The sequence below is a fragment of the Anopheles merus genome, chromosome 2R (assembly GCF_017562075.2).
Source record: "Anopheles merus strain MAF chromosome 2R, AmerM5.1, whole genome shotgun sequence".
Lineage (NCBI taxonomy): Eukaryota > Metazoa > Arthropoda > Insecta > Diptera > Culicidae > Anopheles > Anopheles merus.
This window is the reverse complement of record NC_054082.1, coordinates 3,113,779-3,128,169: the sequence shown is the minus strand read 5'-3', so window position 1 is coordinate 3,128,169 and position 14,391 is coordinate 3,113,779. Positions and strand designations below refer to the sequence as shown.

General features: G+C 47.2%; 1 protein-coding gene across 5 annotated transcripts in view; it reads right to left on the bottom strand.

Moving 5' to 3' along the window:
- Positions 1 to 14,391, bottom strand: part of LOC121589521 (furin-like protease 1, isoforms 1/1-X/2) — a 145,356-nt gene that overhangs the window by 69,510 nt on the left and 61,455 nt on the right. For 2 of the 5 annotated variants that reach the window (XM_041908501.1, XM_041908502.1), the window contains exons 3-4: positions 2,914 to 3,146; positions 893 to 2,839 (exon numbers count right to left, since the gene is read on the bottom strand). In XM_041908501.1, coding sequence (XP_041764435.1) covers positions 893 to 1,633 — 741 coding nt within the window. In that variant the 5' untranslated portion in view covers positions 1,634 to 2,839; positions 2,914 to 3,146. The remainder of the gene's footprint in view (positions 1 to 892; positions 2,840 to 2,913; positions 3,147 to 14,391) is intronic. The other 3 variants (XM_041908500.1, XM_041908504.1, XM_041908503.1) reach the window with 2 other exon arrangements.

Below are 14,391 nucleotides of genomic sequence, written 5' to 3'. Positions count from 1 at the left end.
TCCGCGTTCGGGGTTCCGGAATGCTTACCCTCCCCCGTAGGGGGTTGAAAAACGACGAAAGGATTTATACTTCTCCCGAGGATAATAATTATACAATGCTGGGCGCACCACACTCTGAAAACGCGATGGCTTAGCGCCGCAGCTCACCGAGCGATGCATATTTTGTGGGTTTGCAGAAGCGAGCAGTGGAGGGGCGGCGGATGGGGAAGCCTAATCCGCACACTCTACACTGCTTGGGGTCAATTTTTATGCCAGCCTTTCGACTGGGCATGGTCCCTCGATTCCAGCAGTTTCTGAACAGGGGCAAAGCGTTTACTGCGTTTCGGTTTCGATCGTTATCCAATGTACGAAGCACGTGTATGGAAGAGTAATGTCCGTGCTGGGTAGTCGTTAAGCGGTCGAATTTGTGGCGGTGGGTAATTTTTAAAGACGAAATCGTTGAGCATTCAGCAGGAGTTGATTCCGCTGGGAACCATAAAACTTTTTGGGCGAGTAAATGGATCAACGTTCAACTTCGTTGCAGGTTTGATTCTAAACACCTCACTCAGGCACATCTAGGGTTCGCACAGGTGAGCTAGGCGCTTTAAAGAGGGCGTTGGAACACATTTGTCGAGCAGATTTATCGGAAGATTACAGGCAATGCTGGTCCTAAGCCGAGTCACCCATTCATTGAATGAAGAAAGACCCTTCCTGCAAGCAATCCAATTAAGATTCAAGGATAAATAAGTCATAATTTATGCGAAATGATCGCTACTACAGAAGGTGTATGCAGTGTAGTAGCCTCTTAGAATTCCTGAACTTGTTTCAACCCTACCTTGACGCCTCATGAGCACAGTACAATGCATCTTAACAGCTACAAATTTAATTACATAAATGCATCAAATCGACTTACCTTTCCCCGATTGATGAAACCGTGCTCGGCGGCAACTCGATCGGCCAGACCATGCACATCACCTTCCGGAATGTGCACCGCCCAGTGGTGTGTGAAGTGGCGTACGCCATCCAGCATTTCATCGATTTCGTTGACGCTTAGCAACTTTGCCTCATCGTCACTACTGCTGCTACTGCTGATGCTGCTGCTGTTGGCAGTGGCCAAAATGCCCGCCAGCAGTCCCTTCTTAAGCTCCCCGCCGTCGCCACTACCCCTTACACCGGTCGTTACATTTTCATCACAGTTAACCGCGGAATTGATGCCGCTAAATACTAAAACTACCGATAACACTAGCACTAATTGAAACTGGATGATGCGACTCCACGGAGACGCTCGGGGATGAAGGTGATGCTGCTGATAGCGCGGGTGCACAGTCGACGCAGACTGACATCGCGGACGCCGCGTGTGACAGCCAACAGCGGAACAGCTGCTTTCGGTACTATCACTGCTACAATCGTCGGAGCTGCTGCTGCTACCTTGATGCCATCGGAGCTCATTTTGGGGATCCTCCGGATCGTCTTGATCAGTGGATCGCTCGTCCGGGAAATAGCTATCCGACCTGGAGTTACACCTCAACGCTCCACCATGCTGCTCTAGCATCACCGCACTTACTGACCACGGTACATCGTGCTGTCCGGTTGCATTGCCTTTGCCCCTGCTAAAAGATTTACGTTCGCGCTGCAGCGCAGTCTTTATAGTCATTTTGATGCAGGAATCCTTCGCCCGTCTTGGTTAATCTAGCTGCACAAATTGTTTCAGAGAAGCGACCACCACAACACTCCACAGCGTTACAAGCCACGAACAGACGCAACGCGCTCCCACCGGCATGGAGCTACGGACAGCAAAACGATCCAGGGCCACAACGAGACCAGAGCTATCGTTTACTGGGAGCAGCTAGAGCCGGCGTTCCACACAATCTCCGGGTGGTGGTGCCGTTACGAACCAGATCCATCCAACCGACTTAGACCATAGCGTGCGAAGGGCTGGTTCGTCCTGCCGGTATAGATGCTTTCCCGGAACCGGGATAACTAGTCATCCAATAAGGCTGCACGGATGACGGAATGTGGTCGAAGGCTTTCCGAACCGACGACGAGGGTACCGTCTCCGTTCCGAGAAAGCTCTAGCGAAGCAGCAGTCGAGTACACCGGTCCGGGGTCCGTTCTGCCCTCCAGTCGCAGGGATAATCAAGATGATTTAATTAAAACATAATTATTATTAATTTCATCCCACCGAGGCTCGTTCTCGATGACCTTTCTAGCCAAAGGCGATTCTTACGAGTACCTGCTTCGGGGTGATTTATCGGGCCGATCTTCCGCCTCCGCTCCGTTTGCTCGTTTTTCGTTCCCCAGGAGTGTGACCTCCCCGTCTCTCGGTAAAAAAGCACACAAATTTTAGGCTGCTGTCCGGGTGTTTGCCGACAAAGGGGATGTCTGGCTCACAGCCCCTTTTAATACTTCTTGCCGGGCCGGTTGATAAGGCGGGTCTTACACATCGCTCCCTCTGCTTTCCTTTTCGCCGCCTCCCCGCTCGACACGCGCTCTCTGTCCGCCCTCGCTGAATGGTGATTTCCTTATTTCCCGACCGATCCTTATCCGTTTTTAATCAATCAATTAAGACTGTACACCGTGCCCTGTGCAGTAAGCGTGGCACGATGGTCGCTCTTGCTGAAACGATCCACCGGCTTCGTGTCTTATATTAAGGATGCTCTTCCGGACGTCTACAAAAACGGACAACCGTATAGTCACCGGGCTCCACGACGGTTTGCGGCGATTCACTTCTTCACCTTTGCAACTTTTTTTTCCTATCGACAAACGTTGCCCATCACTCGACACGAACACAGACGCGCGCACGCACAAGCTCACCACTTTGCTTCTGTTGCTAATTTGATTCTAGAAAGTTCCGTCCACTCTGAAGTAAGGGAAGAAATAATCATTTAATAGACATTACACAACAATAACACAACAAATACAACAATATCAGACCGGCCGCTCTCTTTCGATTTCGCGACACCAGACGAGCAGGACCTGGATGCAGAGTTAGGCTCTAGTTTCTACACTAATCAGTTGATTGCCATTCCGTTAGTCTAGTTTAGTCTAGTTTATACACAGTTCACCAGGATCTGGCATTCAACCGATTTCACTCAGTTCACTTCATTTGCCACTGACGTTTTTTTTCCAGAGTATGTGTGTCTGTGTGGTATCACTGTTTGGCACATCTGAAACGATAAACAGAAAAAAAACAGACATTAAAATTACAGAAGTTGAGTAATTAAAATACTTTCGTATTTATTGTTTCCCAAATCCAAAAAACTTTGTGCCATCATCTGTGGCACACAGAATCTTTCCTAATAAACGTCCAAAGAGTGATGAAGCGCCCCTTACACATTGCAAAAACCAGACATTAATATAGCAATATGCCAGTACCGTTGAAGCGCCGTGTGAGACTTTCTCATTCGGCAGCTCATCGGTTGGAAATGAAAGCCAAACTTTCATTCATTCGACAGCGCACACAGCCGGTCTTAGCATGAGACATAAATCCTGCTCCGCCCGCCTCATTTTGCTACGCCATTTCCGCCGAAATCTATTCCTCGACGCACTGCTATTCTGACACGCACCTGCCCAACATCAAAAGCCTAACCCCGCTGAACTTTATTAATGAATATTGGAAAAGTTAGCTCCGAGAAATCAGTCCGATTATTATTTATGACAACCCGGAAACGGTCCGGCGACCTTCCGGAAGGGAGGCATTCACGGGTGGACGGTTCCAGTGATGTGTTAACTCTTTCGAGCCACGGGAAAACTAATTATCTCACATTGAAGTTAGTCTGTACTGTCTGGCCGCTAAACAATGCGCTCGTTTCAACCCGAACCAGGGAACTTCTGATGTACGAGCGCTTACTTCACCGTGACAGTGACGCTCACCATGACGTACATTCGCTCGTGGATTTGATGGAGTGAAAAAGGTTTAAAGGATTTGTCACACTCAGCATGCAAAATGAAATGCAAATGTCTATTTGACTTTGCTGATAAGGCTCGCGCGTATGTTGGATGTGTGTGACTGTTCTGTGCGCTCGTGAGCTCGGAATAAACAGTCCGTACCTTTCCCCGTTGTAATTAGGTTCTTCATCGCTCCCAATTTCCCGCCAGTGCGATACTGACTAACTTCATTTGTTATCATACTGTTATTGATATCGCGTTTCGGTACACGTGCTGATTTGCGCGCACACATCAAATACACCCAAAACAAATCACAGCTCATTAGCGCTCGCTAGGCATGCCAACGGGCGCTGTACATGCGGCGAGTAGGATGAAAGGGCAAAATGTTATCTGCACGCTGTCAGCGTGATGCTCGCACCCTGCTATGTTGACAATTTCGGCCACGATAAATCCAGTGGATCTTAATTTTACCATCAGATGCACTAACACAATTTAGCTGACAACGTCCGGGCGGACAAAGGGACCGGTGCTGAAGTATGCAATTGATTTCATAAACCAGAGCAATGGTAATGAAATGGCGAGTACCGTATGGCGTTGCCGGTTCATCGTTTATATGCGATAGCTTCATCGAGATGTACCCATCATTCACAGGCGCCGGGCTCGAAAGCAGTTTGCGTAACAATAAACCACTTGACAGCTGACGATCTCGATATAAGCGTAGAGCATTTTTGAATGGTGTTGCGATTTCGTAACAACGATAGTCTCATCCAACTGGTTAGTGCAACTGATGGGCCATTGATAGAGATATGATTTTATCAATGTTGAATATTATTATTTACGCCTTAAATTACTTCACAATGCAAATGAAATGCAAATAACATACACGCAACTATACGAACCCTTTGTTGTGCCGTTAACAAATCCGCTTATCATTTAAAACAGCTGGCAGCTTATCGTTTAGCCTCGCAAACTAAATCCAACTACCCATTGTACTGAGATCAATCATTAATCATGCCCTCGTGGGTACTTCGAAGCGTACGAAGGATTAAAAATGCAATATTTTATCGGCCTTCAGTTTGAAACTAACGTTTCATACGCGTTGCAATTATTAATTTGTACAAATACACTATTGCAAACATCAATTTGCAATATGCTGCCGTACTGTTGTTCCAGTGCAATGGGCAGCCTCTTAGTGTAAGTGGTTTCTTCAGCAGCATTTACGATTATTTGTCTTCAGTCACCCACACACGCTGAAGCGTACCCTTGCCAGATTGTTTCGTTTGACTGCGTTCAGGGGGTTCGAACGTGTTTCTAAATTGATTTAAATATCTACGGCCCACGAGCGAGTGTTGTTTTTCATCGACACGTGGCCTTTTCCCAGGAGAAACCGCACCAATATACCCGTACCAGACCACTCACTGGCACGTTGCCGTCTGTTGGTGCTGTTACGTGTGCCTGCGCTAGACAAACTTCCCTTTTCCCGATGGGGCGAGGAAAGAAAGGCAACAACACGGGCCCATTGATCGAAACGCTAACTAACCACCGGCAAAAGCCACAAAACAGTATTAGGAAACAATGTTGGTTTCATCGTCCAAGCGCTCAAATGAAGCATTTTTGTTGCTGCTTTATCTCCGTAGCTCGTACTCGTGCTTGAGGAGTCAGTTTTTAGTGATGATGTTTAAATAACAATAATTTTGCTACACATTTTTAATGCTCGATTCACCTTCAAGCATTTTGATGAGAGCTGTAAAACTGTGACACGCACTATTGGTTCCATCGACTGTTGTTCACTGCCACAACACACACACACACACACACAAAAAACCCTTTCATTCCCAAATCCACTGGTACAGAAATACCCAAGGTGCTGATAAAAAGGGAACAAAAACTCCGTTCTCCCATCACCAACTCTACACCTGAGCATTAAGGATCACAACGCACCAGGCCGGGCGCCGGGTGTGCCGCCCGCATCAATATGCAAACGAGCACCGCCGCTGCTGCCGCTGGGTTGCTTGCCGGCGGTTGCCGAAGGTGGTGGATTTCGCGTCGTCGTCACTTTACCTCTCGGTAAACTCATCTGGTGAATTGAGTTTTCAAATGCCATTTTCCTCTCCCGCCCACACTTTACCACACTGAATTGCTTCGCCCCACCCGGCTTGCTTGGGGACTTGAGTTTTCCGCACCCATCACTACCACCACCACCACACAAACGCGTACGTACACATACGCGTCTCGCGCGCGTGCTGGAGATGTTGTGTGAAACATTATAAAATTCATGAAATTCATCCCCGCGCGGTCGCTTCATCATTGCGGGTCGTTCATAATGCACGCTCGGGTCGAATGTGCGGATCAAACGTGGAGAGGTGAGGCGATGAATACGCTACCATTATCTTACACCCGTTTACGCAGCAACAAACTCCCAAAATACACGCTGTTCCCACACACACACACACATCTGATCGCCAAATTCAATCGAATCTGTATGTGAAGGGAACGGTCGTACCATCATCTCGCGTCTGGGCTGGATTTTCCTGTTTCACTGAATCGTGTTCAACGCATCCTCGATAAACGTCGTCGGACTGGGAGATCCAAACGGAATGGTGAAAATTATGAAACCGTCCCTCGAGCTTAATAACATACAACTGTCTGTGTGGGTGGGTCGGTTGCTTTGGTAGATATTCCGCTATGTAACGATTACGTTCTGCAAAATCGAATAAAAAATTTACATTTCAATAGACCGAAGATGAATCTATGCAAAAAAAAACCCACTTTCACCATTTTTCCGTAGAACTCTTACTCTATTTAAGCCCATTTAAACAACGCTAGGATCAATAGGAAAGGAACGAAACTTTTTGCAACTCTTTAATTTATTTGCCACACCTTACGAGTCTCGCGCGCTTTCCACCGCCCTACAAAGAATGGAAATAAAGGTTGGAGTAAGCATAACAAAAAAAAGTCAACGGAGCAACCAATGTATGCACTGCAGCATTAATCTACGCCATTCCAACAAGTCGTTACGATGCTGGGCACGTGGAAGATTAATGGAAAAAAATATTCAAATTACGTTTCGGTACGCGCCCGGTCTTGGCACACCGGACGTTATACCGTTTTTTTTGCCTGCGCGCTCGCCCGCTTGCTTCCAGTACACTCCAACCACTGACCAACGTTTTGTACCAAATGAAGATGAACTTTTCGCACTTCCGCACTCGCACCTAGCCGTCCCCGGGTCGTCCGGCACACAGCTGCAGCCAACACGAGCCGGCGTCACACATCGTACAAATACCTAAAAGTTGACAGGGCATGGCAAGGTACACAAATAATCTTACACGTCCCTGTCTGATGAGTTGACACAGCGAACGTGCCTGACCTGGATCTACCCTATCACTGGGTGCGGGGCAGGCATAAGGCGCGACGACGCTAAGACACGGTGCTCCACAGCTCAACACCGTTTTCTTCATACGTTCAAAGCTGATGTGTGGCCGTTCTCGGCCAAAGAGCAAACACAAATCTGTAAAAGGTCGAATGTGTCTCGCCCAAAGTGACATTCACACAGCAACACACACGCACACACACACACAGGAACCATTTTGTACAAACACCAACTAGTGAAGCGAGAAGATGCAGAACGATTGCCGAGACTCATCTCGGATATGGACCGGAGTGTCTAGGGCCGCAGTATCTCTGACCAGGCCTCCGGCAACTGCTCGCAACTTGAAAGCTCTGTCGCACACAATAGTGTATGATGATTTCTGGTCCCTAGAATTCAAACCACTCCGTTGTAGCAGCGCCACTATTCCCAAGCAACTCTCTCCCAAGACCTGTGCGATAAACTGTTTAGTATGCTGGAGCTGCGCCCCAGAACTACGGACACCGGACGACGATCCATCCAATTCGTTTTCGCTGTGAAAACCCCTGGCAGCAGCACCACTATTCCTGTGTCATGTGTCTTCTTTTTTGTGTGTGCAAAAACCTTACCAGTTTGTTCGAAGCAATGTTCAAAGCATTGCGAGGATCCATTTCCTGTGATTCTTTTGATGCATAGCGACCGGAAAGGAAAATCCAATCTTCCTCCACCTTTTAGTGAGGTTGGTTTTTAGTCACATACCGAATGTGACTATCCAGTGTGCATACGAATCGGTGAAACGATCGGTTCGACACAGTAACGAACAGTGTAATTTAAAAGAGTCATTGGAACAGGATTTGTGACACCGTCCACTCGTCCCGTGTCTCACCCGAGGAGCGCCAGATTGAAGTGTATTTCTTGGACCGTCCAACCGATGAGTCATTGAAGTATTCCGAGCGGTGATCATAGGCAAGCAAACCAATTTGTTTCGAGTTTAGTGCGATGCAATGTATTGCAAAACTACGGAAAGTAGGACAATCTCATTTATCAGGGAGAAAAAGTCGGCATCAATTAAAGTTATTTACAAAACACCAAGTAAAATTAATTCTTTCCAGAGCAAAAACAATCCAATTTACAAAATTTCCATCACAACAATCTGCTGCTATTTTTAAATGCAACGCATGCCCTAACGGAAGAGAAAGAAATAATAAAGACCCCAAGCGCTTTAAGTTCTCCCCAGAGCACACACCGCAGACTGACCCAAGCACTTGTGTGTTGTGCACCGTTCCGTGTCATAATTTTCATAACCCTCGACGTAAACACATAACGGACGCGTGAAATCACGACACCCCGAAAGGGTGCACACGACGCCTCCCCTCCCCTCCTTCTCTTTGCCTTTAGAGTTGTTGGGAAAGCTGCTCAAACCCGGTGCGAAAGTGACACGCAACATTTGACATTGTGCCGCGCCCTCTTCGCCCGCGTTTGCCGTGCGCATTTCGCGCCAGCCGTTTAACGCCAACGGGGCCCGACGGTGTGTGGTGGGGGTGTGAAGGAACGTTTTCCACCCAACCGTGTCAAGCCACGCGATTAATGTAAATTTACATAACCTTCCCAAAAATCGGGCATGGTTAAACGAAACAGGGCCGCGGGGAGGCCGTTGCAGTGTGCCCGATCGTTTGTGGATGTTCTGTTTCACTTTGCGCCCTCCTTTCGATCGAAAACATTACCAACGTTCCAGCTAAAAGGTTGCTTCAATATTGATATACATTATGTGACAACTGCAAACGAGAGGCTATTACCAATTATCTTTTAATTGTGGTCTCGCGATACTGGAAATGATGGATTAAGCGAGAGAAGCGAATAAATTAATTGAAATTGCCTATCATTAGTGCCAAATACAATGGATATGTTGAATAATTGTATGTGCTTTTTTTTTACTACTGCATTGGCATTGTTAGCACTTCACCATCGTTATGTATTTTCGCTTCAATAGTACACTGTTTCGGGAAAGTCTATGCGCACAATTGAATCCTGCCTCAGGATAAAAAACCAAATAACACATACTTTCAGAGTGATCAAACAGCAAAACCTGAACTATTCAACAAAACAGCTAAAAAACGGGATACATTACTAGATAACGCAGAACTCATGCTATACGCATCACTGCCGATTGCGTTAATTGGATTAACGGTCCGAAATGGAAGATATCACCGTGACTTTTCTGCTAACGGCACATCCCAGGATTTACATTCTGACACAGTAACCGACAGTGGCAGCAGCAACAACCCTTATTGTTAACCTCCTTCTACGACCGTACACCATACCCAGGGACATGGACAGGGAGCGGGCACAACAACAACAACAAAAAAAGATCCCACAAACGCTGGCACGCTTCGCATCACAGGAATCTGTACCTTCCGAAATCACAAGCTTTTCCGAGCGGAAAACTTTTCAAAGCGAACGCAGCAACATCATTTTGATCTCGAATGGCCAGAAGCATTCACTCGCTGGGTTAGGATTTTTCAGCACGCTTGGCTAACCGGCACCGCACGCAGTCATTCTGGGAAGGATGAGGGGGGGGGAGAAAGGGTGCTGATACATATCCGCTGGATGAAATCATTTCCCGAAGCACCACACAAGGTAAAACCCATTTCATCAGCGCCAGTGTTACGGTGTTTCCGGATAAGTCTGTCAACAAGCCACTGTCATTGAAGTCTGCATTACATTAATGAAATGTTTTTGAGGAGAACACATGAGTGCATCTAAATAACTCACTTGCCAAAAGAGTTATGAATGTACAGCTTTGCTTCGATTAGCAGAAAACATTTCAATTTTCCAAACAACCACACCCGTAATGCCACTTTCATACATCTTCACCCATAATTCCGTCTACATCCTGTGCTGTGTCTACACACGTTATTACAGGATCTGTTCAGCCGTTTAACGGCGTAGTAAAAGCCGATGATGATTTCCAGTTCATTAGCAAATCTAATCCAATTATGATGACATATTTCTTTTATACGCCAGCAAACCATTAAACCGTGCCATAAAACGGGTACCTGGTTAACGTTAGCCCTCTCTCGGGAGAGGAGGGCTTTATACGTCACCATCGTCCTAGATCGCATCATCCAGTGCACGCGCACGCACAGCAAACGATGGTGACCTTCATCATCGTAATCGCCATTCAAATAAAGCTCCTGTAAGCTCCTAAACGAGCAACCAAGGATTCATCTTGCCATCTTCCAGGCGCAACACACCCACACACACCTGCTTCTCCATCTCAAGGGAGCTTGTAAAAGTGAAAGCATCCCATCCCCAGGTCAATGCGGGGCGCACTACCGGAACCACCGAAATCCCATTGACAACACAACCCGCGACGACGATGACAACAACGGTGATCTCCTCCCATCCACCACCCACCTCGTTCTGCTACCTCGGGCGAAGGAAGCGAGAGTAAAAACCGGACACGAATGGTGCCGAAAAGATCCGTGACGGGCCATAAAATTTCATTGCACCAATCTCACCCATCCAGCGCCCTCCGTACGGTGGCACTATCGTACGTTTTCCAGCTAGAATTTCTTACGTACACCCAGCACCACCACCACCACCAAGGCGAAATCTTTTTTCGTCAATTCTTCGCGCGCGCGTGTGGGCCTTGCTCTCGCTTGCACTGTACCAGCTGGCTCCAGCTGTTTGCCAACCGTTTGCTTCACGCCATCGCGACGACTACTTCCGATTTTTCCGTGCCAGGATGCCCCCTCCGCCCCGCCAGCTGCCAAGTGTCCCAAGCGGAATCAAGCGGTGGGAGTCGAAGAGCGACAATTTAATCTGCCGTAAGTCCCCTTAAATGGCTGCAAATGGAAATCGATATTTTCTTAACCAATTGATAGCAGAAGGCGATATAAATCGGAACACTAAGTAAGAGCGAACAAGAGCGAACAAAATACAAAGGTTGGGAGTGCGAAAAAGAGAGAGAAAGAGAGGCTCCCCACACTTCGCATGGGGTTCAGCTTCAACCACCGAAACATATATTTTTTCTTTCGCCTTTTTTAGGGTTATGTTTCATTTCGCCTTTGGTTCGGTAATCCGGTGACGGAAATCGTTTTCCGACCTCTGTCTCTCAATCTCCATTCGCCGCCACCTCCTCCAGGGAGTGCGTGCTGGGTGCGGCTTACAGAAAATGGAGAAGCAATTAAAAATTAATTTCAGATTACTTATTCATTCCAGGATACTGACGCTTCGATCCGATCTGTCTCTTGGGGGAGGGCAGTAATACGGGAGGCGCTACTACTACCGCCGCCCGTGCGCAATATGCTCAACGGTGAAGTATATTTATCAAACTGTGGAAAACGAGATAGGCTTCAAACGAACATTTCCAACATCACCTCACCTTTATTTTATCTGCGCCTTTACCCATCTGTGTTTGACCACCGTCATATAATTATTTCGTAATAGCCCGGTGTAGAGGGCTTAACCCGCGAACGCGAAACGCGGCAACTGGATTTTAAACACTTGTTTATTTGCTGCCGGCGATGGACGAAATCTGTCGACAGCTTCCACCCCCAAAACCCCAAAACCCATTAGAGCTCGCAGGCTAACTCGGGAGCGCTTTGATCTGGTAACGATTTATGGTGTTTTAGATCGCACTCGAAAACTGATCCCTGCCTCAGATGATCTCACAGACAGTCAACTTGAAGTATCCCTCCATTAGCCTATGACCCTACACAAAACAAAAAAAAAGAATGCTTCGCGAGGGAGCTTAAAAACAAGGGGTGAGAAAATTAATTACCAAATCACTCCACAAACTCACGCTGAAATATATCGTTTTCCTATCAATTTCGTTTCGAGTGCTGAAACTTTTCGGGTGAACGGAAAAATGGTAATTAATTCTACACCGATCGAACAACTAAAACGGAAGCCCTTATGGCCGACTATGGCCCTTACGTTTGCCGAGAAATCGAGTCGATTGGTTCCAATTTTTCAACCATCCATGAACCTTGCCGCCTGTGTCTGCTTCAGCCTAAAACGATGCCTCGGAAAAAAACGCGCGCCAACTTTACCGCGACTGTGTGGTCTTCCTGTGTGCCGTCGAATGCGGCAGGCGCTAAGAGTCGATACGGCAGTTACTGAACGAACTCAATGTTTCTCGCCAGGTCACAGGCACCCACCGACCGGCTGCACAGTGAGCTGAGCTGGGAAAAACTGACGAGAAAATAGAATTAATGAGGCTTACACTGACGCGTTGGCTTTGCCTTTGCACTTTCGCGATTAATCATAGTCAGGCGCTTGTGGTGCGGCACGAAGACGACGACGTGCGCGGAGATTACGCTTTAGGGAAGCGTTGAGCGTTTTCTTTTTCGCCTTCGCAACCCAACCCAATTGCCCAACTGGCACTACAACATCCCGTTCACACTGGGCGCGCGGCATAAGTTTTCCGTTAGTAGGAGCACGCGCGGCGGCACCACAAGCACACGCCGACACTAATCCCCTCCCCCAGTCAGCTGACTGAGATTGGACCGAGAGAAGTTAACCGTGATCGATGCTCTCGGTACTGCTGAAAAATGGAAGTTTGTTTGCTTGTGCCTGTGTGTGTGTGTCTGTGGATTTTGGTTTCGTTCGACCATGGCTAGTGCGCGAAAGAGTTGCGGCTTTGATCCGACGCTGCCGACCACGAAATGAATATCCAGAAAGTTTGTGCGTAGCTCGCTCGTTCGTAGGTAGGGCGCACGGCGAAACAAACGATACTACCAAGACGCTATTTGTAATCCGGAGATCGACACGGTAAACACACCCACCCGCCGGTAAGGCACGCCAACTTGCTCCAGCGGGTCGGGTCGAATTAACTTGCTCCACACCGTCGTTCTAGTAATTAATGGAAATCATCAATCATACGGTGGATGTCTATTTGTTTCTGTGCTTCATCCCCACCACCATCGACGACGGTGTGTCGGGAGGTGAGAAAATACGTCAATCGCTAATTGCTTCATGCATGTTGATGGTGAAACATTTGATATCAATTTGCGATGGCAGTGCGTTGAAATAATCATGATAAATGATAAAATACAATCGCTCCAGCAATACTTACAATCAACGTGGATTGCATCGAAAGCCAAGCCAACAAGACACACACGCGTGCTTAGTATTCATTTATCTTCACCTAACAACTAACCTTACATTTCAGGGTACTTTCCGCTGCAGTATCATCTGTCTCAGCAAATTCTAACCCAGCGTACGCCACTTTCTTTCTATCCGTGGAGCTACCATTACATTAAGACACATCTGTATTCATAGATTTACACTTGCCGTTTCGTTCAATCGATTTGATGGCGGCACAAGCAAACAACCCGATTTCTATTGCCGTGCGTACTTCTAACCAGCCGACAAATGGCGTTGGCAGTAAAAGCATCGACGAGTACATTCAATAAACGGGCACATGCCACCAAACCAGAAGCGGATTGTTCCTTCAGCAAAGGCTAAAAAAGGATATCAAATTCCGCGATAAAACTCCCACTACTATACACTGTCGCAACACACATACGCTTCGTAACAACTTTTTGGAGGAAAATCTACTCCGGCAGCTGCGTGACCGGGACGCTACGTTTGCCAAAATGCACCATAAAAAGTAGAACCCTTTTGTCCCTACAGAAAGCTCCCAATGCCCAAATGGGAGGAGCAGATTGGAAGTCTGAAGCGGATCATCGGTTTCTGACACTTTGCCCACTTGAGTGTCCCTGGCGTGAGTGACAAAGCTTCGGTCGTAAAATTTAATGACACCCATATATGATGGGAGAGAAAGAGCTCATAAACTACATTGTCCCGATAAACAGAGTGCAATGGGGGAGATCAGAAAGTCATGAAGCATAGGGCGCGTGATGGATTGTAATCGAATTTTGGCAGTCAATTCACATTTGTCAGTGTAGGCTGTAGCGTGACACTGACAGCGTCAATGTTGCCAAACAATATCTTCAAACCATGTGCCTTGACAGTTGATAGCGTGCAACGTCCATGTCTATATAATTCCCCCATCGAATAGACCCCATCAACTCTACACCTTCATTTTCCAAACATATGGCGCGTTGTGCAAATCAAAATTAATTAAGTCAATTGCTTAAGTTCACAGCACAACGTTTATGCGATGTAATTAAAACTTTATCAACGAAATGGTATGTCACACATTCATT